This window comes from Copadichromis virginalis, linkage group LG7 (assembly GCF_057382275.1).
Source record: "Copadichromis virginalis isolate Kocher_CV1m ecotype Utaka linkage group LG7, C_Virginalis_male_GT1.1, whole genome shotgun sequence".
NCBI classification, from domain to species: domain Eukaryota; kingdom Metazoa; phylum Chordata; class Actinopteri; order Cichliformes; family Cichlidae; genus Copadichromis; species Copadichromis virginalis.
Genome location: NC_140624.1, coordinates 56,716,214 through 56,741,650, shown reverse-complemented (window position 1 = coordinate 56,741,650; position 25,437 = coordinate 56,716,214). Strand labels below are relative to the sequence as shown.

At 40.3% G+C, this 25,437-nt stretch overlaps 1 protein-coding gene across 2 annotated transcripts in view; it reads right to left on the bottom strand.

Moving 5' to 3' along the window:
- Window positions 1–20,691, bottom strand: part of LOC146706252 (kinesin-like protein KIF2A) — a 29,261-nt gene extending 8,570 nt beyond the window's left edge. The window contains exons 1-19 of one of the 2 annotated variants that reach the window (XM_085464350.1): window positions 20,526–20,691; window positions 19,570–19,664; window positions 17,983–18,102; window positions 17,719–17,773; window positions 16,889–17,008; window positions 15,637–15,737; window positions 14,251–14,346; window positions 14,049–14,103; window positions 12,494–12,656; window positions 12,323–12,413; window positions 12,174–12,237; window positions 11,998–12,089; window positions 10,599–10,741; window positions 10,277–10,481; window positions 7,569–7,679; window positions 7,403–7,470; window positions 6,726–6,815; window positions 4,683–4,830; window positions 3,988–4,089 (exon numbers count right to left, since the gene is read on the bottom strand). In XM_085464350.1, coding sequence (XP_085320476.1) covers window positions 3,988–4,089; window positions 4,683–4,830; window positions 6,726–6,815; window positions 7,403–7,470; window positions 7,569–7,679; window positions 10,277–10,481; window positions 10,599–10,741; window positions 11,998–12,089; window positions 12,174–12,237; window positions 12,323–12,413; window positions 12,494–12,656; window positions 14,049–14,103; window positions 14,251–14,346; window positions 15,637–15,737; window positions 16,889–17,008; window positions 17,719–17,773; window positions 17,983–18,102; window positions 19,570–19,664; window positions 20,526–20,586 — 1,980 coding nt within the window. In that variant the 5' untranslated portion in view covers window positions 20,587–20,691. The remainder of the gene's footprint in view (window positions 1–3,987; window positions 4,090–4,682; window positions 4,831–6,725; window positions 6,816–7,402; window positions 7,471–7,568; window positions 7,680–10,276; window positions 10,482–10,598; window positions 10,742–11,997; window positions 12,090–12,173; window positions 12,238–12,322; window positions 12,414–12,493; window positions 12,657–14,048; window positions 14,104–14,250; window positions 14,347–15,636; window positions 15,738–16,888; window positions 17,009–17,718; window positions 17,774–17,982; window positions 18,103–19,569; window positions 19,665–20,525) is intronic. The other variant, XM_085464351.1, reaches the window with a different exon arrangement.
- Window positions 20,692–25,437: the final 4,746 nt, after the last annotated feature.

Genomic DNA, 25,437 nt, shown 5'->3' with positions numbered 1-25,437 from the left:
AATTACTGCACTAAAGATAAGATAAGATAACCTTTATTAGTCCCACATGTGGGAAATTTGTTTTGTCACAGCAGGAAGTGGACAGTGCAAAAGTTATATGGCAAAAATTAGAATATAATAAAAATAAAATACTGTACACAACTGTACAGAATAGAATAAAATAAAATACTATATACAGTAGAATAAATAGAATAAAATATACAATAGGATAAAAATAGAATACAAATACTTAATACAACTGAGTAAAAATACAACTTTGTCAGATAAAGAGTATTGCACTTAGTGTTATTGCACATGTGTGGATGTGTGTGTTTGATCAGTTGGAGTCTTTGTTGTACAGTCTGACAGAAGTGGGGAGGAAAGACCTGCGAAATCTCTCCGTCCCACACCGTGGGTGCCGCAGTCTGCCACTGAAGGAGCTGCTCAGTGCTGTCAGAGTTTCCTGCATGGTGTGGGAGATGTTGTCCAACAGGGATGACAGCTTAACCACCATTCCCCTGTCACTTCCCACCTCCACTGGGTCCAGAGGGCATCCTAGAACAGAGCTGGCCCTTCTGATCAGCCTGTTCAGTCTCTTCCTGTACCCGGCAGAGATGTTGCCACCCCAGCAGACCACACTGTAAAAGATAGCTGAGGCCACCACAGAGTCATAGAAGGTCTTCAGGAGTGGGCCCTCCACTCCAAACGACCTGAGTCTCTGCAGCAGGTACAGTCTGCTCTGCCCTTTCCTGTAGTCTTGAGTTATGAGTCCAGTCCAGTTTGTTGTTCAGATGAACACCAAGGTACCTGTAGCAGTCCACAGCCTAAATGTCCATACCTTGGATGTTCAGTGGTTGCAGTGGAGGATGTTTGTGCCTGCGGAAGTCGACCACCAGCTCCTTGGTTTTACTGGTGTTGATGTGGAGGTAGTTCAGCTGGCACCAGTCCACAAAGGCTTGGGTCAGTCCTCTGTACACCTTGTCGTCCCCATCAGTGATGAGGCCGACTACTACAGAGTCATCAGAGAACTTCTGCAGGAAGCACTGGGTGGAGTTGTGGGAGAAGTGTGCAGTGTAGATGGTGAAGAGGAACGGAGCCAGAACCATTCCCTGTGGGGTCCTTGTACTGCAGACGACCCTGTCCGACACACAGCCCTGAGTCCTCACATACTGTGGTCGGTCGGTGAGGTAGTCCAGTATCCAGGTAGTGAGGTGACGGTCCACTCCAGAGTTCTCCAGCTTGTCCTTCAGGACCGAGGGAAGAATAGTGTTGAAGGCACTGGAGAAATCAAAGAACATGAGTCTCACAGTGCTTCCAGCGGTCTCCAGGTGAGCGAGGGAGCGATGTAGGAGGTGAATGACGGCATCATCCGCTCCAATGCCAGGCTGGTAGGCAAACTGAAGTGGGTCCAGTGATGAGCTCACCAGGTGCCGAAGCTGAGCCAGGACCAGCCGCTCCAGGGTCTTCATCAGGTGGGATGTCAGAGCCACTGGCCTGTAGCTGTTGAGGTCCTTGGGGCGTGAAGTCTTTGGCACTCGCATAAGCTGTTATCGCGATAACATGCGAGAATTCCCGGGGCAGGTAATACGGACGCATGCTAACGGCTAACAGCTCAATGTCTCTGCTGCAGAGTTGTTCTTTCACAGTGATGTGCTCAGGGTTACACCATCTGTCATTTACAAACACTGCCAGTCCCCCTCCTTTCCTCTTACCGCTGTCTCTCGTCCTGTCCGCTCGCAGCAGCTGGAATCCCGGTAGTGTCACGCTTGTGTCCGGAGTTAGCTCCGTTAGCATCATGATGCTACATTGCCGGTACTCCCTCTGTGACCAGGTTAGCGACGTGACCTCATCCATCTTATTGGGCAAAGATCTTACGTTTCCAATAATTACAGAAGGAAGAGATGGTCGATAACGTCTCCTTCTCGGGCGACGGCGCTCCTTCCCAGCACGACACCCCTGTCTTTTCTTCCTCAGCTCGCTGGGAATGTCGATGTAGCTTTAAACAGGTTAAAGCTATCAACAAAGGACTTCATGGAAGGACTTCATACATCTATGTATTTTGTTGAACAGATAGCAGAATAAAGAATGACAAACTTCTGGTGACCAAAGAAAAGCAGGATGCTTGTTGAGTCAAACACTTCTGGGAAACACTGACCCACACATACAATTTTGAGCAACAAGAAGAACTGGGAGCTCTTCAAGTAGAAGAAGGCACCATATCTCAACATGAAGTCTGTTTGGCGATGAAAGCTCAAAAATCAAACAAACCAGCCAGCATGGATGAAATCCAATCAGAATTGCTGAAATATGGAGGGCCGATTGTTACAAATGTGCTCACAAAACTGTTCAATGAATGTTGGTGAATGGAGGCCGTCCCCAAAAACTGTCAGAAAGGCGTCATCCTCAAACTACCAAAGGAGAGCAACATGATGGAGTACACAAACTGGTGTGGAATCACCCTACTCTCTGTCAAAAGAAAGGCCTTCTTCACCATGCTACTCTGCCAACTTAAAGGCACTGCCGACCAACGCCTCTGCGAAGAACAGGCGGGCTTTCGACATGGACGATCATGCACTGACCAAATATTCACCCTCAGGAACATCATCGAACAGTTAGCGTTCAATGATATGTGTTAATTGAGAGCGATCACTCTCAATAAACTTCATCGACATCAAAAAAGCCTTTGATAGCATTCACAGAGATTTGCTTTGGAGCATCCTCCACCTGTACGGTGTCCCGCGAAAATTCATCTCAATCTTCAAGTCACTCTACTGCCACCCCAACTGCTCCATCAAGATGAACACGGGCCACACCGATCTCTTCACCATTGAGACTGGTGTCAGGCAAGGACGCATCCTCTCGCCCTTCCTGTTCCTAATGGCCCTCAACTTCATCATGAAGAAAGCCCTGGTCAGGCCAGATGCAGGCATCACCTTGGACGGGATCAGTTGACTTACCGACCTTGATTTTGCAGATGACTGGTGGAAGATGGACACCACCTCCAGCATCCAACGTCGAACCTGGCTGGAAAAAGTTGGACTTTGCATCAGTGCAGAAAAATCAAAAATCATGCACATTAGCGACCAGGCCGGTATGCCTAAGATCAAGATCGGTGGGCAAGAACTCGAGGTGGTTGAGAGGTTTGCATACCTTGGCAGCGTCATTGGCTGGGACGGAGATTGAGAGACTAATTTCAAGAGCCGCACTGGCAAAGCCTCGTTGGTATTCCAACAAATGTGAAATATCTGGTCATCTGCCTCCATCTCAATCAACATCAAGGTTCATTAGTACGCCTCAACCATCATCCCAATGGAAATCTATGCATCTGAAAGGTGTAAAGCGTCGGCCAGTATTACCAGGAAGGTGGACGTCTTCCACCAGTGCTGCCTTTGAAGGATAATGAAGATCCGATACTTTGATCATGTCACCAATGAGTAGGTGCTACGATGAAGCAACCGTCCTCACCTCAGCGTGATTATCGCATGCTGCCGTCAAAAACTTGCCAGGCACATCATTCGCATGGACGACAGCCAAACAAAACATTCAGATGGGTTCCACCTGGAGGTTGTGGCAGGGGACGGCCATGGCTGACCTGGCACCGGACCTTCCATTATGACCTCAAAGCCCTTTGCATTGCTTGGGATAAAGGTGAAGAGCTTGCTGGAAATCGTAATCGATGGAGAGACCTTGTCGCCCAATACGCTCGATAGCTTGGGTGGACGAAGGTCTGGCAAAGGTAAAGCCTCTTGAGAAAATAGGGTAGATGAATTCCAGTGCTAGCTGTGAACTGTTGCTTAGGATATCAGATTTTTAAAACTAAAGCTTTACCCATTATAATAAACGATTTAGCATTGTTCAGAAAAAATCTGTATCTATACTAACATGCCTCAAAACAAATGATCAATCAGGTATGTGGGGCTAGGCATAGCAATTAGCTACAATTGGTTATTAATTTCCTATTATTTTTAGCTGTAAATGGAAAAACAGAAATCTTCTGGCCTACTGTACCTGAAAAACAGCCCTGTGATCCTCTAGCACCTGCTCCTCCATTTCTACCAGCTGAGAGACGGCTTCATGGAAAGTGAAGAGCTGCGGGGAAACCTCTTCCTCCTACAATAAACAAAGCCAGTGCTGTGATTATGAATTTAAAACTGCAGGAAATATATGCAAATTTAAACTAAAAACAATTATGCTAGATAAATTCCAAGAAATAATAATAATGTACCAAAACCCACAGGTACTTCATTTACTTCTTTTATTAAATCCTAATGTTATTCAATATTCAGCCATGACCATTTTCCAGATGAGGCACCATCAGCCACAATGTGAATGAGGGTTATGACATAAAAGTTAAAAAATAAAGTGACTGCAGAGGAAGGCAAGATCTATTGTTTATTTTGTTGAAACTAGTTTTATATGGAAAGTAACTGTGCAAGAACCTGCAAGCAGACTTAGTGCTGAATTGAACTGTGAATGTGGCAGGGAGCTAGAGTAAAGATATGAGAAGGTAGGAGGTATTTTGAATATTATTGTTTTCTGTGGGCCACATTTGTGGAATAATGCAAGTTATCATCTGGCTCAGCAGTTCCCAGCCAACTGAAGTCAGTTTGTGGAAACCTAGCATCTATATTTTTCACACGGAGCTGCTGTGGGTTCAGATGTTCTCTGTCACGGTAGCGTGCGTGGGCAGCAGATGTTCTTACGTTCTGTTCACAGAGCAGCTTCAGATCATCTCTCTGTGGAGAGCTCCCCACTCCCCACTGAGCCTCCAGCACCTCCAGCTGCGTGATGTGTCCTCCCTGATGGCTCTCCATCATGGCTGCCGCAGGGTCCACTGTGAGCTCCTTCACCCTGACAACACATCAGCACTATAGGTAAACCAACAGTATGACAACTGCAAACAACTGCAGAGGTGAGCTACAATGGTGTGTAGCTGTATATGAGAAATATACAAACGTGTCGCGTCGGTGACAAGTGGTTCAACATGCCAAGAAATCAGTGATGAATACTGTGAGTTATGAGAAAGAAACATGAAGATGAAGATGATGACGAAGAACTTCATGCAGGCTTTGGGAACTCACGTCTGGAAAACAAGTCAAGTCAACAAATGACTGATGAAAAAAGCCTAAAGAACAAAGAAAACCAAAAAGTTTACACTTCTGCTGAATTTGGGATTTAGAGATGGAACAAAGTGGGGCACATGCATCATGATAGGTGACACAAAGCTAAAATATATTGAATAGATTGGATGATACTGGTAAGGTGATGTAGCGATTTCTTTTTTACTTTTTGCCAACAAATCTTACAGAAAGATCAGAACCCAGAGGAGGCAGTTGTCAAATGGTATGCTGAATGGAAAGATCAGGATGCGGTGTAATTTTTTTATATTTTTTTTGCCAGCCATAAATTATTGTAGCACATAATTTTATAAATGAATTGTTAACGTACTCTTCATTTTAGATCAGTTTTATTAACGGTTTCCTGAAGATGCTTTATATTTTAAGGTAAAAGCCCACAGCAACACTGAGAGAACCCCATTGCCCTATGAGCAGCTTTGTTGAGGATCGCTCCTTTAACAGGAAGGTCATATGTGTTGTTAATTGACAGAAAATGCCCCTCTTTTTTTTTTTTTTTTTTTTTTTTTTTTTTTTACTGTGAACCCCTTATAAAAAATTGAAATTTCTATAGATAGTGAAAGAACAGGATCTTTTCTGTCATTTAACAGCTTATCAGTTGCGTCATTACATCGGTGCAGTATAAATGGCCATTAGGGAAGGTTGTGCTGGGCCAATTTCTGCCCCCACGCCCTATATTTGATACTGCTGCTTTAGTGAATAATTATTTGCACTACGAAGACATGTATGTGGGTTTAAAACACAATAAATGACAATTAGTTTTTACAGCAACTAAAAAATTTGTCATCCAGTGCAACAGTGTATCTCACTGGAGTGTTTTGGGATGGAAGTGCAAAATATATAATACTTATATAATGTAATACTTCATAGAAAAGTACAATTGTTATTGTTTTTTTTTTTTTCCCAAAAGGATTTGTTGACAAAAATAAAATAAGACTAACAAAAAAAGTGAATGACTTAACCTTCTAGGACCTGGCGTCCACATATGTGGACATCACATTTTGGGTTATTTAGACCAAAATACTCAATTTTGCTCTACAAGGGCCTGATATCCACTTACGAGGACATTATACAGCTACTGTTCTATCAAAATTTTAAACAAATATCCCCATATGTGGTTCTTATTTTTCTTAAAAACAAAAATAAGGTAAAAAAAATAATAAAGAAATCTGGTGATTCTTCGTTTTTACATTCATAGGGCCCCAATCGGCCCAAATATCAAAGAGAAACTAAAAATGCATTCTGTGGAAGAGTTTGGGTCTTAGGAGGTTAAAGCAATAAAAAAAACTTTGTAAATAATAAGTAAAGTGAGGCAGACAGTGAATGAACTCATTTTAACCTTGGTTCACATGCCAGCTAAACTGAATTTAATTCAGTTTTATTTATATAATGCCAAATCACAACAACAGTTGTCTCAAGGCACTTTATCTTGTAAGGTAAAGACCCTACAAAAATGATTACACCATTATTATGGTGACTGATGATGTTAGGACCCTCAATGATCTTTTTAGAAACAGACACAAAGCGGCTGCCTGGGTTCATGTGAAATGCCAATACGGGGGTAACTAATTGTGCAGGACACTGTTAAGAGACATAGCAAAATGATCATACTCATAGGTAGGGGAGAGCTCAGAGCGACCTCCTCCACCCCCACTCTGGGAGAAGGGAATGTCTGAGGGACTTATCCCAAATTCCTTTACTCTGGGAAAAAATGCATGACAGGGGAGAGAAACACACATCAACAAGTGGAGGCAGGAGAGGATCATGTTATGTTATGTTATGTAGTCTTTTCTATTTTACATTTTTATGAATTCATTCAACAGAGGAGAAAGACAAACGGAGCACACAGATAACTAAGAATATTCCTCACAATAAGTCAACATTTTCAAGAAAAATCTGGCTTTGTTTCATGCAAACTCCTCAAACACAAAATTTTAAATAATTCTCTATACTGTTACAATGGTGAATGTGCTTAATAAACAAATTTTCCAAACTTCTGTTTGTGATAGGCAGCCAATCAGAAGAAAGCTGGCTTAAAGTGAGAGAAGTTGAAGTTGAATTGAATTTTTTGACAGTTGAATCTTGTATAATAGATAAAACTATGGAACTTGAAATCAGTATAACAGGTCCACTTTAGAACTTTATGTTGATGCTTTTGACAAAACCTGAAAGTCAGGGTAGTTAGTGGAAAGTGAAGGTGTATAAATTTGAAATTATAACTCAATGTGCATTCATCTTAATGTTATATCTGAAAACCTTTTTTTGCCTTTCAGTAGAATCTTTCCTACCTGTTGGCATATCTCAATGTGTTCAGTGTGTTTTCACAAGATGCCATCCCAGGAGAGATGGTTGCAATCTGTAAAAAGATGAGAGAGGGATTTACCAAAACTGCAACCAAATCTGTAATCACTTTCTATTGTGTCTGTCTATAGTGGGTACATGTTGTTTTCTTACCATGCATGTTCTGGAGTTTTCTCCGATGAACGAGTCCCGCAGCACTTGGGTTAACTTGCTGGCTCTAAATGGAGTGTGTGGTTTGTTTCTGCCCAGGGCTCGAATACACTCCTGCAAACATACACCATGCCCAATTATGCAAAAAATCTGGCTAACTAATTATAGTCATTTTTGAAAATAATTTTTAAGGAGAACTAGGAAATATTTACTATTTTTCTTTTCTCAGATGATTTGCTGTTTCAAGTCAATTGAATATATCTGGGTTTTCTCGAGATTGCCTGCCTCCATCTCCTCCTTTCCTGTAGAATCTTCCAAGAATCTTCTTTGCTGTCTTAAAGTTGTTGTTTTTTTGCTTTTTTTTTTAATATCTATAGCCTATTTGTTGCATTTTCCTTGATGGATGTTCTTCTGATTATACAGCAGCAAAATGCCCCTGAAAGATATTCTTGATCCCTTTTTTCCTCCTGCCTGCTGTCTTCACATCCATTGCTTCATATATCCACTATCCCTCCTCTGACATGTCCAAAAACCCCACCCCTCAAAGCTGCTCAACCAGAGCACCTTATTAAATCCTGTCCAATCTGCTTACTCCTACAAAGATCTTAACATCTTCAACTCTGCCACCTCCAACTTGGCCTCCTGTCAGTGCCACTGTGTCCAAACCATACATCATACCAAATCTCACTACCACCTTACCTTTCACTCTTGCTGCTATTCTTCTGTCACAAATTACCCCTGACAGTTGTCTCCATCAACTTCACCTTGCCTGCACTCGCTTCACCTCTCTTGTGAGGTGAAGCGAGTGCAGGCTGTCTCCGTAGCGATCGGTGAGTGGGAATAGTCGGTGTAAGAATCCAAGTTAATCGTCTTAATATTAAATCAATCGAAAGTATCCGTAACATTTTCTTTCTGTTTGCAGCATCCCCTCGTCGACATGAGAGCTAAGTGGTGAAAGAAGCGCATGCGCAGGCTTTTCCTCTGGGACATTCTGAACTCTTTGTTCTATTAGAAGGCATAGCATACATTTTCACTGCTATGCAGATGACACCCAGCTCTATCTGTCCATGAAGCCAGATAACACACACCAATTAGTTAAACTGCAGGAATGTCTTAAAGACATAAAGACCTGGATGGCCGCTAACTTTCTGCTTCTTAATTCAGATAAAACTGAGGTTATTGTACTCGGCCCTGAAAAGCTTAGAAATATGGTATCTAAGCAGATTCTTACTCTGGATGGCATTACCTTGGCCTCCAGTAACACTGTGAGGAACCTTGGAGTCATTTTTGACCAGGATATGTCCTTCAACGCACATATTAAACAAATATGTAAGACTGCGTTCTTCCATTTGCGCAACATCTCTAAAATTAGAAATATCCTGTCTCAGAGTGACGCTGAAAAACTAGTTCATGCATTTATTACTTCCAGGCTGGACGACTGTAATTCATTATTATCAGGATGTCCAAAAAACTCACTGAAAAGCCTTCAGCTAATCCAAAATGCTGCAGCAAGAGTACTGACAGGGACTAGAAAGAGAGAGCAGATTTCTCCTGTTTTGGCTTCCCTTCATTGGCTTCCTGTTAAATCCAGAATTGAATTCAAAATCCTGCTCCTCACATACAAGGTCTTAAATAATCAGGCCCCATCTTATCTTAATGACCTTGTAGTACCATATCACCCTATTAGAGAACTTTGCTCTTGCTCTGCAGGCCTACTTGTTGTTCCTAGAGTATTTAAAAGTAGAATGGGAGAGAGAGCCTTCAGTTTTCAGGCCCCTCTTCTGTGGAACCAGCTTCCAGTTTGGATTCGGGAGACAGACACTATCTCTACTTTTAAGATTAGGCTTAAAACTTTCCTTTTTGCTAAAGCATATAGTTAGGGCTGGACCAGGTGACCCTGAATCCTCCCTTAGCTATGCTGCAATAGACATAGGCTGCCGGGGGATTCCCATGATGCATTGAGTTTTTCCTTTCCAGTCACCTTTCTCACTCACTATGTGTTAATAGACCTCTCTGCATTGAATCATATCTGTTATTAACCTCTGTCTCTCTTCCACAGCATGTCTTTTATCCTGTCTTCCTTCTCTCACCCCAACCGGTCGCAGCAGATGGCCGCCCCTCCCTGAGCCTGGTTCTGCTGGAGGTTTCTTCCTGTTAAAAGGGAGTTTTTCCTTCCCACTGTCGCCAAAGTGCTTGCTCATAGGGGGTCATATGATTGTTGGGTTTTTCTCTGTATCTATGAAGCGCCTTGAGGCGACTTTTGTTGTGATTTGGCGCTATATAAATAAAATTGAATTGAATTGAATTCTGTACTGTCACTTTGCATGGTTAACCCCGAGTATTTTAACTCATCCACCTTCACTACCACCTCTGCTGCTTGCTTTTTCACTGTTATACCTGCCTTCCTTTACCATCAAAACTGCTCATGTCAATGTTAATTAGATTTGCAGGACATTCATGTGCTCCAGGACTTGAAAAAAATGAAAACCTTCACTAGGACTTTTCTGTTGTTCTACAAAGTATAATTCTTTTTTTTTTAGCAAAGGTATGGTGTGCAATCATTTCACCCTGGAAAATAAACAGTTCAAAGAAATCTTTAAAATGAAAATGACATTAATACCCAAAATGAGTGTATGTAAACTTCTGAAATCACAACTATATGAGAAGCACAACACTAAAGAAGAGAATATCTGTAGTACTAAAGCGAAGACCTTGAGTGCCAGCAGACTCTTGTTGATCTCTGCTCCCTCGAGGCGAGTCTGCCGGTCAGCGCTGGACGTGTCTGCCCCTCTCTCATTCCCCGCCAGGTCGATAAGAGAGAACTTTCCATGCATCTTCCCCCGCCGACGCAGGATGATCTGGAAAACAGCGTGACTCCGGGAGGAGTGAGCGTTGGCCGATGTCTGCCCAGACGTCCTGCAAGAGGCATGGTGGGGGGTGTTCAGGGGGTTCATTCAGCAGTTCTCCAACTCAAATCTTGTTACTGTTTAGTGTTTTCACATATCCATATGTGAAAAAAAAAATCACGTTTACCTGCAGCTGTTTCCCACTTCGATGAGTTTGAGGACGTCTTCTGTGCATTTCACCTCCCTCTCCTGCAGGCCCACCACCTGCACCTGCTGCTTCCCGTCCTCCAGCACCCGTAACTTGGCTTTACGGTTTAACAGGTCAAACACCTTCAAACACAAATATGCTCAACAGTAGCGTTAGCAGTTTAACCTTTTCTCAGCTTCACAAAGACAGAGGACTGGACTCTGGCAAATTTCTCCTGATTTAATTTCCATTACTTGTGCTGATGGTTCTTACCCCATGTAGTATTTTCCTAGCAGCACTTCTACCATGAGAATCATTCACATGATTTACCACCAGCCACTTATGCTGAGATGTGTTTAACATGGTCCCTGATCTGAGCTGCTGGTATCTGGTCAAGGCACATGAACCTCCTTTCCTAGAGCAATTCTCATTACAGCTAATTTTAATCAGAGCCGGTCCTTAAAAAAACTTTTCTGGACTACCTGTCTTTATCATTTGAAGTCATTCTTGTCATAATATTAACATTTACAGCATACTTCCTCCTGAAGTAGCACCATTTAATTTCAATCCCTCACTGCTGACAAATAATACAAATAACGTGCGATATCATGCCCAGATGTGATATGAATCCCAAGCTTGCACCTAGCTCTTACAGGTTCACAGTTCATCTGCTCCCTGCCAAGAAAGCGGTGCCTACTTCAGGTCAAGTTCCATGTTAGTCGCCTTAGAGCAAAGGCCCACTCATGAGCCTCCACAGGGTGTGGAGAGGGGCTCACGTTTGCATGTGAGGAGGAGGGAGATCCTGAAGTTCCTCTGTTGCTGCCCAAGAAGTGCAGTATAAGTTATAAGCTCTCCCACTCGATTATGGAGCCTATCTCCCTGGCATGGAGCACCAAAGGTGCCTCAGGAGGCAAAACAAGACCACAACTGAGAGTATGTTCCACCTGGTGAATGCCAGTGTTCCATGCTATTTGTGTTGTTCTGAATGAACCGACTGAAAGGGAACAAAGTGTTATGTTTAATACTTCTATTGCCTGGAGAAGAGGAATGAGGTAAAACACTAGCTTGCTCTGTTGTGCAGCTGGGCTTGGTGAAGAGCAGCTATCAGACTGACTGTGATGACAGGGGTGTGTATGTGCAAGTGCGGCCGACATTATATATGTTCAGGGAACAGAAGTTATAAACATAACAATTTGTTTTCCAGTGACTGAGGTACCCGTCTGCTACAGAGAATCAAGCACATTGGCATAAACAGTTAAATATAAATATGTGGTATTTTTGAAGTAAATTGAAGTAAATGTCTCATCCTTCATCATGACTCTATTCATCAATTATTTAACCTTTTTTTTATTATATATTAACATACAGCTTAACTGATCAGTGATGATAACACACTTACCTTCCCACTGTAAATTTCAAAAAATGTGGCAAAAACTTGCAGGTCCAGCTTCTTATAATTTGGCTTCTTTAACATGAGAAAAACGTCTCTGGCTGCAGGGAGAGAAGGACACACCTAAATGAGAGAGACCAGCAATAATAATGATAATAATAATAATCAGTAAAGCAGAAACTAACCAGACAGTGCATAGATCCCTTTGGAGCAGTCCTGGTTCTTTCCTGAGAAGTCCCCTCCCATTGTCTAAAAGGAGACATGAGTTAGAATTTGAGAAGTTTGGTTTTATGACACTAAAACCAAACTTCTCAAATCAAAGTCAAAAACTCACATGTGTTTTTCCACTTCCAGTTTGTCCGTATGCAAAGCACGTCGCCATTCCCCTCTCAAAAATGGTCTCAACCAGCGGCTGAGCAGTGAACCTGCAGGGTGGAGTGTTTATTGGCAGCAGAATATTTGACTCAAGTGCTACAGCATGAAGAAAAAAGAAAAAACAGTGTACCTGTAAACCATTTCATTGGTGGAGTTCTCATCAAAGGCATAGTCAAATCGGAAGGTCTGGTTCTCCAGGTAGCGGGTCAAGTCAACTTTCTGCTTGGGCTCATGGACCATTACAACGTCCTTACTGGGAATGGTGATCACATCCAGATCCTTTGTTGATAACTCTGAAGAGACACAGTCATTGTTATAGACACAGGCTACAATGATGTACAAGGGCAAGGACAAGCAGCAGTCTATAGACATCCCTGTTACTTGTTTTTAATTAATCGACATTCAGAGATTTTTAGAAATAATATTTAAAATGGACACAATTGGCACCACAACAGAAGAAATGACCCATGAGTAGGGATGGGTACCGGTATCCGGTGCCATGATTAGGCTTAAAACTGACATAAACGGTAGTAACCAGACCGAAAAGCAGCGCACATTTCGGTGCTTTATTTCCCTGAGATGTCATACACTTTGGATTCTAGCCAATCATTTTACCTTTCCGAGGATAGTAGGCGGGTCCAGGTACGTACGTTCTTTTAGAGCAGAGCTACAGATTAAAAACGCCCAAGGCGAAGTGGTCAAAAGTCTGGCTGTACTTCACAGCAAAAGATGCAAACCCAGCAGCCTGCAACAAGTGCTTTAAGGTGATACTGTGCAAAGGAGGTAACACCTCGAATCTGATGAAACGCCTGGCGACGCATAGCGTTTTTTTAAAAGTCTAGAAATGCGCCGTATTTGATAGCTTGCTGCAAGACCTCACACCGTGCACATCTACTGCGGGTGTGGTGCCTGTTATCGGACCAGGAGTTAGCAACATGAACCCGAAGAGGAGAGTCCTGGCCCCTAGCCCTGCCAGTGTAGCAGAAATGATGACGGATGATGATGGCAGCAGCAGCCGTTCTTCTCTGCGTGAGTAGCTTAATGTTGTTCGTGTGTAATTTACGTTGAGTAGGCTAACCACCATTAATGCACGTAAGGTGAACTAGCAAACACCGTCGTAGTTACATGCGGCTGTCTTCTTGTTTGACGGCAGATGCTCCCTTCACCCTGGCCAAAAAGGCTAAAATGCCCAAAGAAAAAGTGGAAAACAGCTGAGAGGTTTTAGGACAAAGTTTGTGTTTTTCCATTGTTTAAGCACTGCTTCCAGCCAAGAGTGATACCATATATGCCACATAGCTGCAGAGAAGACTAACATTGTTATCTTTTTACAAAAAAACAGCTGAACATGAGAGGTTTTTGGACAAAGTTTGTGTTCTTCATTCTTTAAGCACCGGTTCGAGCACCGGTTCGAGCACCGTTTAAGCACTGGCACCGTTTAAAAAGTACCGGTTTGGCACCGGTATCGGATTAAACCTAAACGATACCCATCCCTATCCATGAGTGTCCAAAATCAGGCAGATCTGATTGATATAGTGGATGTAAACAATAAAAAACTTTTAGGGAGGCTTTCCACCTCCTCACAGGGGTCATCTCTCCAATTCTAAACTACTTTGATTAGCTGTCTGAGCTTGAACACAGGCTTCACAGTTTCTCTGAATACAGCTGCTACATAAATATGCTCTTACCTTTTTTGTTGAGGGGACGTGCACGAACGCACACGCATATCCTGTGCTCCTCAATCTGAAACATGAGAAGACATGAATAAATAGTGCGGTTCACACCTTTGTACTGGCCATATGACCTCCTCGTTTCTCCTTTCTTCCAACATTCTCAGGTACCTCTCTCTCTACTGACTCCTTCTGACCAGCAGATCTAAATTGGACTCACCAGATCGTTTGTGGTTAAAGGTCTGTAGTCCAGACTGGCTCTGAAGTCTCTGATCATACACATAATCTCATAGTTTGGTAAATTAACGTCCACCTCCTGCAGTGGCACAGAAAACAAAAGTATTGATCACATAATGACAAAGACAATAAAAACATTCAGGAAGCATTTCAATTATTCGTGAATTAATTAATTCAAAATCAACATCCTAACATTTTGAGTGACACGTCACGTACTTTTAAGTCTTTTGTCTAAATCAGCCGATTAGAAGCTACTTTCAGCCTGAGAATACTTTTTGTATCCAGACAGTGCTCTCTAAAATGGGTTTGGTAGATCACGTTTTGATTTTTAGTTCCAACTAACTATATGTTTTAACTCTAGGGCCACCTGCTCAGAACACTGTGAACCGAACACAGCTGCAATAATCAAAAGAAAAAAACTGAAGCATCTGATTCCTTTAAAAGTTTGTGTTGTTTCAGCTGTTTTCAGAATTTAAACGTTTTTATTAAATGCTACATGAGCTGACTGATTAATTAAAACAGTGCTTATTAAATCTTCTCACAGTTTCAGTTAATATGACTTGATGAGTAATGTTTCTTTTGCTTTGTTTTTTTGGAGTATAATTATCCATGTTTTTTTCTTTTTCATTTCACTCACATTGTCACAGTTTTGCTTATTTAACATGAGGTTATATTTAAAAAACCTGATTAATGGCATGCATTATAGTTTCAATAATTTGCTACTGCAAATCTGGAACATTACCAGCACACTGTGAAAGACTACAGCAGACACACACAATAGAAATAAGCACAGAAAAAAGCTCAGTCCACACATCCACATGCATTAAGGTCAAAATATTCAAGCAAAAATATATACAGTATATTTAATCTTGGGTTAACAGTACAGAGTCTAGTTGTTTGTGCATAATTCTGTTGACCTTTTTTTTATTTTTATAAAGAGACACAGTACAACAGTATAGTGGGTAAAACTCCTGTTGTGTGAGAGGCAGCATTATTATCCATGTCTTATAGTTATGACTATAAACCAGAACTTTCAGCATTTAGGTTTGAAAATCTGGGACTTTTGTTTGTTAGAGTGGTGGGGTTGGCTCAAATACTGAACTTTGAAGTCATTTAGATGAAAAAGTGAAGACAGTAGACATTTTGCATTTTTGCAAATTTTGGAAGTGTTACAGTACAAATAGTAAAACAGGTGGCCTCCAGGAGATGTCTTAAAAACCCTGGGAACATGTGTTGGCAGGTATGCTATAAATCAGCTTCATATCTAGAGATAATTCTCAAACAAATGGTTCTCCACTTCACACTGTGGTAATGTGTTTGTTGATGTGTGTATAATGTAAAGTACTGTAGTGTATGCTTGAGTTCTCACTTGTGCCCTCTTCTCTCTGAGCTCTTGTTGCTGAAGACGTCTCTTCTCTCTTTTCTCCTGCAGTTTCTCCACCTCCTTCACACAGTTAGATTTCCTCCGTGCTGAAAAAACAAGGAGCACAGTGGCCTAAAATATCAGCATCAAAATATATATACATATGGTTACAGGCTGAAGTAACAGGGACTATTCCCTCTGATACATTAACAATTATTTTTGATGATGCTGACTCATAATGCCTTACATTTACTTTTACACACACAAAACAAGAGCTGCAGTTTTGCTGATGCTCCTACTCAGTCATCTGGCCACCACATCGACAAAACACTTCATACAACAAAAGGGAAAAAAAAAGAAATAAATCAAAAGAACTGTGTAGCTGAGTAGTTACACTACGCTTTGTACATTTACCTAAAATCTAAATGGTTTCATAAATTTAATTAATCTTGTTCAACTTTTATTATATGTCCCACTTTCAAATCTTGAATTAAAAGTCAGTTTTTCTACTATACAGATGCATCATGCATGCATCACCTTAAATCAGTCATTCTCAATAATCAAGTGTAAAATGTACAATATCTAAAACTTTATATTATAAAGACTACATCCATTTAGCCAATTCATAAGTTGTAAAAAATAATTTGTTGATAATTGTGAATGCCCCCTAACCTGGGTGTTTTTTTAATTGGCAACCAGCATTATTTTAAACGTGTTAAAAGTCCTGGAGTATTCCTAAAACACATGGCAGTGATTTGATTGATTCAGTCCCTCAGCCCATATCTTGCCAAGCTCCATTTGTCATTCTGTGTCTGAGTTCATCTGTGTCATGATGTCGGCTCCGTTCTGCTCTTGCTTTCAGTGTATGCACATAGCCCGGTGGGCAGGTCTACAAAAAACTTGCTAGATTTAACTGATTTTTAAAAAAAATTACACTGAATATGGCTTTTTATTTACAGTATTTCTTTTTTCAAATGTTATGTTTTGAGTGCTATTTGAAGGCCTGATCTTATTTACATATTTATGGTCATTCAAACAACAGCAGAGGAAAAACTTAAACAAGTGCTCCAGTATGAAGCCACAGCGAGTGAAAGAGCCTTTGACACCCTTAGACACACAGCTGTGTGGGAGCATGACATCACTGCTACCGAGAACAACAACAGAGATGCTGGAAACTCCCTCCAGAGAATTTCAAACAGAGCCATGTGGACATGAATCCTCTCTCATATGAAGTTTGCAGACGGGGTGACTGTGTTACCGTTCTGCTGCTGTATCAGGGACTGGTTTACGGCAGGCTGGGGAACGATGGTTGGTGGGGGTGGCTCCGCAGCTTGGCTGTGCTGACTGGGACGTGCCCGGGTTGTTCCCACTGAGGCAGCTGAGGAGCACACAATCCAGTGTAACTGCTCATCTCAAAACATTAAAAAGGCAGTTCACCCAAATTATACAAAGTTAAACCCAAATTCTCAGGAGAAGTGTTCACAGTGACCCTCTTAGATTTTCTGTGAGGTTTGTTCATGCCAGTGTTTCTATGCTGACTGCTTCAAACCGACTGCACAAACTTAACCATTCATTTTGTCATAACTGACAGACTCGTGAAGCAGGGGATTTTATCATTAGAAGAGTAAATACAACCAAACATGACTCTTTAATTCTAACAAAATATTACAATTTTAAATATTTAACACTGATTTTTTTTCTTGTCAATTCAGTTAAACATTCATAAGAAAGAAATTTCAGCACACTTATTGGATGTTTCTTCCTAAATGCACACTGGGAGTCATTATTACATTCTTACAAAACCCTGTTGTATACAAATTTCTATCTTTGACTTTTACAGTTATTAATCACTTGGACTAATTCTTGTATTGGGAAAACTTTAACTCACCTTAAAAACTGACTTTAAGGTGAGTTAAAGAAGTTGTAGTGAAACTGTTCTACAGTAATTTCCGAGAAAATAACCCTCACTCACTCTGCTTCCCATAAACTCTTTTTTTTTTACATGATCGGGCAGCACCAACTGTATCGAAGTAGAAAATGATTAAATTATAAGCTTCATATCTCAGAGCTGTTAGTGGGAGAACGTACCTCTGTTCTCCCGTGGGGTATTTTCAGCCTTGGGTATTGCTGTAGTCCGTCTGGTCTATAAAGACCATAATCATTAGAGTTGAATTAAGAATGAAAGAAGGGAGTACACAAAGTATGCAAGGAAAAATGTCTAAACTGAATTATATGTTATAGCAATAAATACAGCATAATCTCTTCAAATCAGGAATAATAGTAATATTCTGTTAAAAGGTCATGTGCAAATAGGAGTGATTGATTAATGATGTCTGGTGTTGAGCAGCAGACCTTGGGTACTTTGCTGGTTTTGGCAACATTGGAGGGAGGAACAGGAGCCTCGGGACTCTGTGGTATCTCTTCATCAGGAGCTACATCTGGATTCAGAGCAAAGACGCTCTCCAGATCAATCTAAATCAGAAAAAAGAAAGAAATTCCTTTGTTATCGTTACAATCTTTGTTTAAGCAGGGGCTCAAGATCACCTCATCAAGTGCAACAGGGGCTGTATTTGCTGAGAACATCAATAAAGATGATCAATAACGTTTATCTTTGCAGTATGTGACTGCTTAATTTGTCGTAATATCTTTTATCAATAATATTTTTTCAATATTTCTACTCTTTTAGAAGGCTGTAATGATGTAAAGGTGAACTTAGCCTCCCAAATGAACACCCAACATAAAAAAAAGCTCAGATAATTCTGCCAATGACAAAGCTCGTTAAAATCTGCGATCTTTCTGGTTGCCAGCAGGAGGACATTCTTTAGCTTTTTAAAAAGAAGTTTGATTGCATAGAAGCCTATGGGAAAATGGCCTATGAGTTTCAGGTCTTATTGCACACATACATGAAATTATGGTCCTAATTAGATTCTAAAATGAACAATAAAGCAGGTTTTGTCTTAAAGCAAACCTACATTGTTTTTGTGAATGTAGTATTGCTAAATCTTCCAGTCTTTCCTAGTTTTGGTAAACCTTACTTATCACATCTGGTTTCAAAACATCAACATTACAATTCCCAAAAAAAAGCTCACCTTTTGACATGAGGACTTTATTAAACTATGGGTCATGTGACGGTGTCTACTTCTATCTTTTTTAAGCATTTTATGCTTATACACTTGAGATACTTGTAGTGCACTGCATCGGGTACAGCAATATGTTATATGTTACAACAGCATTACAACATGTCCAGGATAAAGCAAGTAATAAGATACTCATGTCTATTTCATTGCTTTCAGGTGTTCCAAAAAGTGATTTCCAGTGTTTCTTTGTGTTTTTCATCTCTAACATATACTGATAAATATTGTGTGGTCAGGATTCACTAAGCTGTTATGTATAAAATAAAGAAATTACCTATTTTGCAAGTATCTTCATGACTCTGTAATATTGTATCTGCTCCTTGTTTTTTATTACGATCAATCCAGTCCTTTTTGGCTACTTAAAACATCTTTACAGTACTATGTCATGTTTGTTGCAATTTCTGCCTCTCTTTTGGCCAGATCCCTCTTAAAAAGCCATTTTTAATATGAATAAGAGTTTTTACCTTGATAAATAACGTGTATATAAAAGTCACTTTGACAAAACTGATTGCAGCATCTGATGTCTGACAGGGTTATTGTTTCTGGCTCAAAATGCTTTGATATTATTAAGATATGTTTCACAGGTTATAGGCCAGCAACTCATTTACAACAGTTTAAATACCAGCTATCATTTTTTGGCAGACAATCACTTTTTAGTCACTTCATCAGCAACACAAATAAAACTACAGACAGGTGCCATATTTGAAAGTTAATTCCTGACAACAATTCAGGAAGAGAATTACAAATTACAAATCACTACATTTCAGGACATAATGAATGAAACCGAGTGCAGAGGTAGATGTACCTCTTTCCCTTTGGTGTCTCCGTTCTCAATCCATTCCACTGTCACACTCTCATTGTCTTCATGCAGTGATGTGACCATCGCCTGGTGTATTCGTCCTGCAGAGAGGATACAGATGGATGCTAGGCCTGCGCAGTGCTGGACCAGACTGTAGAGCCAATGCTCATACAGACACCAACTTATGAGCCATAAAGCTAATGTTCAGTAATTAGGCCTGAGGATATTTTGTGCATTATCTTACAACAAATAAACTGATCCATCAGTCATTCAGTGTTTACAGGGAAAACTTAAACCCTAAAATAAGGATGCTGATATGCTAAATGGGTGTGGCTGATGAAGGATGATGTTGAGACTGTCAATCACACCACTGCAAGCGCTGCGTGTAGTGACTGTTGACCGGGTTCTTAGCCATCAGACAAATATTAAAATACACAGAGCAGTTTGAAAGTCGTGCGATTTTTTTACTGAGATGAAATACAGTTGGAGATGAAAGGCCCCCATCAGCCATCCATCAGCCCTGGTTAACAGGCCACCGCTGCATGGTGCATGATGCAGTGCAGACTTGTGCCTGCATCCCGTCCTTTAACCGGAGGTGTTTCGGCCATGAAGCAATGGACGGGAGGAAGGAGAGGGAGGGCGGCAGGGTAGGTGTCAACCGGACAGCAGGTGGACGGACCCGCCCGCAGCCCTGCAGTCAGGTCGACCCATTGCCGTATGTCTGCATCACTGACAGACACAGCAGCACCGTGTCAAAGACTATTTGTGTCATTTTTGAGTCTCTGACATTTCGCTCGCCGACCTTTTACTGCGACATTCCTGTGAATGACAGTGTAGCAGCCTGCTAGCTAGCAAAAACACCCGGCTGCGTTGAGCGGTAACGTTAGCTGCTCTCATGCGGACCGGCCGGATGGAGAGCGGTGTGTCTGAATGTGCATGTGTGAGCGGAGCATGCTACGTACCGTCGCTCCGTTTTATCTCCACATAAATGCCAACGAATATCTTCCCGAACATCCCGGCCATCGCTCCCGGTGTGCCGTTTATTGAGCGCTCCAGTCTAAGTTGTGTGATATTGCGGAGACTGAGGTCATTTGCGGTCTGTCAGGAGAGAAGACAGGCGGAGAAGAGCAGGTGCGCATGCGCCACTGATGTTTTCACCTACAATTTCAACCCAATAAATAAATAAATAAATAATAAAAACGGACTACTGTCGTTAAATTTATAACAAAAATTCACGTTGTAATCCTGTTGTTGTTAGTACAATTAACGAAATATGTAGATACTTTACTTTTATTTCCATTTTCTGTAACTTGGACAATATAATTATTATAGGGCAGAAAATTTGATTAATATATCTTATTTTTTTATTTATTAAAAAAAAATCAACAATCTAAGCTCAATAAAAGCTAATGAACTTTTCGATTTTGGACTGATTCAGAACCTTAGGAGCCTGACAGGCGACATTCTGTCCTCTCCAGTTTTTTGTGACTGTGAATCAGGACAGGAATTAACGAGTACAGTTTATACCAAAATGTGCATCTGTTTAAAATATTGTGGCAATTCTGTTCATTGTTTTTTGTGATGTTTTGTCATAGCGAAAAGAGAGAGACTGTAAATGTATATATATCACATAATTTATTTTTAATATAACGAATTAAGATGTATTCATCCAGTTTTATGCATATAAATAATAATAATAATAATAATAATGATAATAATAATAATAATAATAATAATAATAATAATAATAATAATAATAATTTACAAAAACAAGTTAACTGTGACTGTATGAAGGCAGACAGAAGACCATAACAGATATGGTGACATAACTGATTGACAAATATCATTTTTATGATTCACTACTTTAATTAAAAAGTGCATCTTTTTTTAAACCAGCATTATTGTAAGGACAATCACTGAACATTAAGTCGTATTTTTAAAACAATGCTATATCTTTTTTTATGGAAGCTGAATTTAAAGCAGATTTTTCAAAGTAACATTTTCAACCAGGACTGTTTATTCTTGATTTTCTTTATGTTTACAGAAACCCCAGGATTGTTAACTCACTCTATTCTATTTTAAGCCAGTTTGAGCTTCTGACAAAACAAAAAAGTTGCTATTGTTCCCAATCACTTGACCGTAGAGTAGTAGAAGGAAATTTTAGAACTGAATTTGTTGTACGAGTGGCATCTCATCAAGCTGGAACTCCTGAGAGTGACCCATTATGTTTGTAGTAGCCTGTAATCTTTGTAATCTTTCATTTTCATTCATCTTGACCCCATGCCCACGGGGCTTGTGAAATCCTGCCTCTCTTCTTTACTCCCACTCATCTGTGCTATCATTCACTCTTCTCTCACCACCGGTATCGTTCCCTCCTTATTGAAGACTGCTCTAGTCACTCCTATACTGAAAAAACCTTCTTTAGATCCTAACAACTTTAACAACCTCCGTCCGATTTCCAATCTACCCTTCATTTCTAAGATACTCGAAAAAGTGGTTGCAGCTCAACTTCATTTACACCTGGTTAATAATAACATCTATGAGAGATTTCAATCTGGTTTTCGCTCATGTCACAGTACCGAAACTGCTCTACTTAAAGTCACTAACGATCTCTTAATCGGAGCTGACTCTGGTCTTCTCACCATTCTCGTCCTTTTAGATCTGAGCTCTGCCTTTGACACCATTTCTCACTCTGTCCTTCTAAGCAGACTTTCCTCTCTCGGCATCTCTGACACACCCCTCGCCTGGTTTCAATCATATCTCCTCGACCGTTCCCAGTTTATTCAACTAAGATCATTCTGCTCTCGCCTATTCCCCGTCACCTCTGGTGTACCCCAAGGCTCAGTTTTAGGCCCTCTTCTCTTTATAATATACATCCTCCCTCTAGGTACCATCTTCCGCAAATTTGATCTTCAGTTTCATTGTTTTGCTGATGACACCCAGTTATATCTCTCTTGCAAACCTGATTCCTCCCTCCCACCTTCTTCCCTTACAGAATGTCTATCCGAGTTAAAATCCTGGTTTACCTCTAATTTTCTAAAGCTCAATGAGGATAAAACTGAGATCCTCCTTATTGGCACCAAATCCAACCTTTTGAAGGCAAACCATTTCTCACTTACCATCGATAACTCCACAGTTTTCCCTTCTCCTCAGGTTAAGAGCCTTGGTGTCATCCTAGACAGTACACTTTCTTATAAATCACACATCAATAACCTCACCCGTTCTGCCTACTTCCATCTACGTAACATTAACAGATTGCTTCCTTCTCTTTCCACCCAGTCTACGTCCATTCTTGTACATAGTCTTGTTACCTCCCGTATTGACTACTGCAATTCTCTTCTGCATGGTCTCCCCCAAAAATCCCTCCATAAGCTTCAACTGGTTCAGAACTCTGCTGCTCGCATTATCACCAGAACCCCCTCTTACCAGCACATCACCCCTGTTCTTCAGGAACTTCACTGGCTCCCTGTGAAATTCCGGATAATTTTCAAACTTTTTCTGCTCACCTTCAAGGCCATTCATAACCTCGCTCCTTCTTACCTTTCTGACCTGTTAACCACCACTTGTTCTGCCCGTTCACTTCGTTCTTCTTCTTCTGTCCAGCTTACTGTACCTTCCTTCCGCCTCACCACCATGGGAAGCAGAGCTTTCAGCTGCTCTGCTCCCAGGCTGTGGAACTCTCTGCCCCCTGAAATAAGAAATATTGGTTCTCTCCCCCAGTTTAAATCCCAACTCAAAACTCATCTGTTCAAATCTGCATATTCACTGTGAATCCACTGTTTGTTCATTTTATCTTGTGCTTTATTTTATTGTTCTTATTCTGCCATTGTTTTACTAAGTGTTTTATCCTATTGTAAAGTGTCCTTGGGTGACTTGAAAGGCGCTCATAAATAAAATTTATTATTATTATTATTATTATTTTATACACTGGTGACCATGGAAGTGATCGAAACACCTGAATTCAGTGATTTTGGATGGGTGAGTGAATAATATACTGTAATGTACATGCTATGATACACTTATATCTTCTAACACACAGCTGAGGTCACTTGTGGGGCTCCACAGGGTAGCATTGAATCCTATGACAACTATTCAAAAACTATTCAAATTTTCCTTTATTTTTTGATGATTAAAAATTTATATATATATATATATGTATATATATATATATATATATATATATATATATATATATATATATATATATATATATATATATATATATATATATATATTAGAAAGGTTCTGATTCAAGGGGAATAGAAATGCTTTGGTTCAATATACATAAATTATCACTGAATTATAGCAGTGTGATTGTGGTTACAATGTTCTTGTTCAGTCATGTTTATTTGCTAGTAGATAAGTATACATTTATATATGTTGCATGCATTAACTTCCATGACATATTACAAACTGACTCTGGAGGAAGACTTATTACACAGAAGGCAAGTCTTTATTTTGACTGAGTCACAGTTCTCAGAAACGTTATCCAAACTAAATCCAAAAACGAAACACACAAACTCATAAGTAGCCCAAAGGTGTATACTAGGAATCAAACTGAACACAGCCATGATTTTTGTTGTTTTTTTTTTCCCTTGCATAAGCTGGCATGACAAATCACAAAACACCAGCTGGGAATAATGGGCCGCATGATGATTGATATCAACTTTCTTTGTTAATCAGGGCTTTCTGCATCAGGCTCTGTGTGTGCTCACAGAAAAATGGGGGATTTCATGCATCTTTTGACTTATTTTCCACACAAAATGATCTCTATGTGACACCTACTCCGATTAGAGATGTCATCAGATCATCACATGTTAGTTAAAATCTATATAGGATATAAAAGGATAACAGTAAAATGCAACATTTAAATTAATTAAATGAATTAATTTATCCTCTGCTAAAGGAGGTAACAAAAAACCCCACATAAACATGTTTTCTTAGTATTTGCAAAAATTCACCAATGACTTCTGTTATCAGTTATATCTAAATTCCCCCATCATGTTTTTAAATGACTGAATTTGTGTTTTAATTAAGCTTGTGGTACTTTCTCTCACTTTCTGTACAGTTTTTCTCAATCGCTTTGGCTCAGTTCTCACAGCAGAAAAGTCAAAGCAGTGTTGTCATTGTTTCTACACATACTTCAATACTAAAGATATTTATTACTGCGTTGATGCACTTCTCATTTGAGTCTGACAGCTCATCAAAGCAGTTTGTACTTTTGTTGTTTACAACTCTAGGTCTGTCACTTTCTTGAATACTGTCCAGCATTGCATTAGTGTTTTCAATCAAGTTACTGCAAAATTACAAGAACTATTTTACTTACAACAAATGAAAATACATACTTTCAGTCTTGTGTCACAGTTGCTCATCTAAATTTCCCTTTCTAGTATGTACTAAGAATGCCTCAGTTTCCTGTTCTTAACTGACAGGTGTGGCTCCCAGAGATGCTCTTCTGAGTGAGTGGGGTTTTTTTGAGTTACTGTTTCCTTCCCAAGAGCTCGAAGTAATCTGGCCATTCTCCTCTGATATCAACAAAGTGTTTTCACCCAGACAACTGTCGCTCACTGGATGTTTTCTCATATCAGCCCATTCCCTGTAAACCCTGCAGGGGATTGTGTGGGAAAGTACATCTACAGTGTCTGAAATATTCACACAAGCTGACATCAAAATCCACGCCATAAATAATTATCGTTCTTCCTTATTCTGATGCTTAGTTAAACTGAGGTTTAACTCAGTTCTCAACATCTGCTGCTATGTTCTCAGATTGTACATACTCTCTTTGTCTGTTTTCGTATTTTGCTTTTCTCCATTTCATCAGTTTTGTAAAGTTTCAAATAAATCCTTTCCATTTCTTTTTTGCTGAAAACAAAG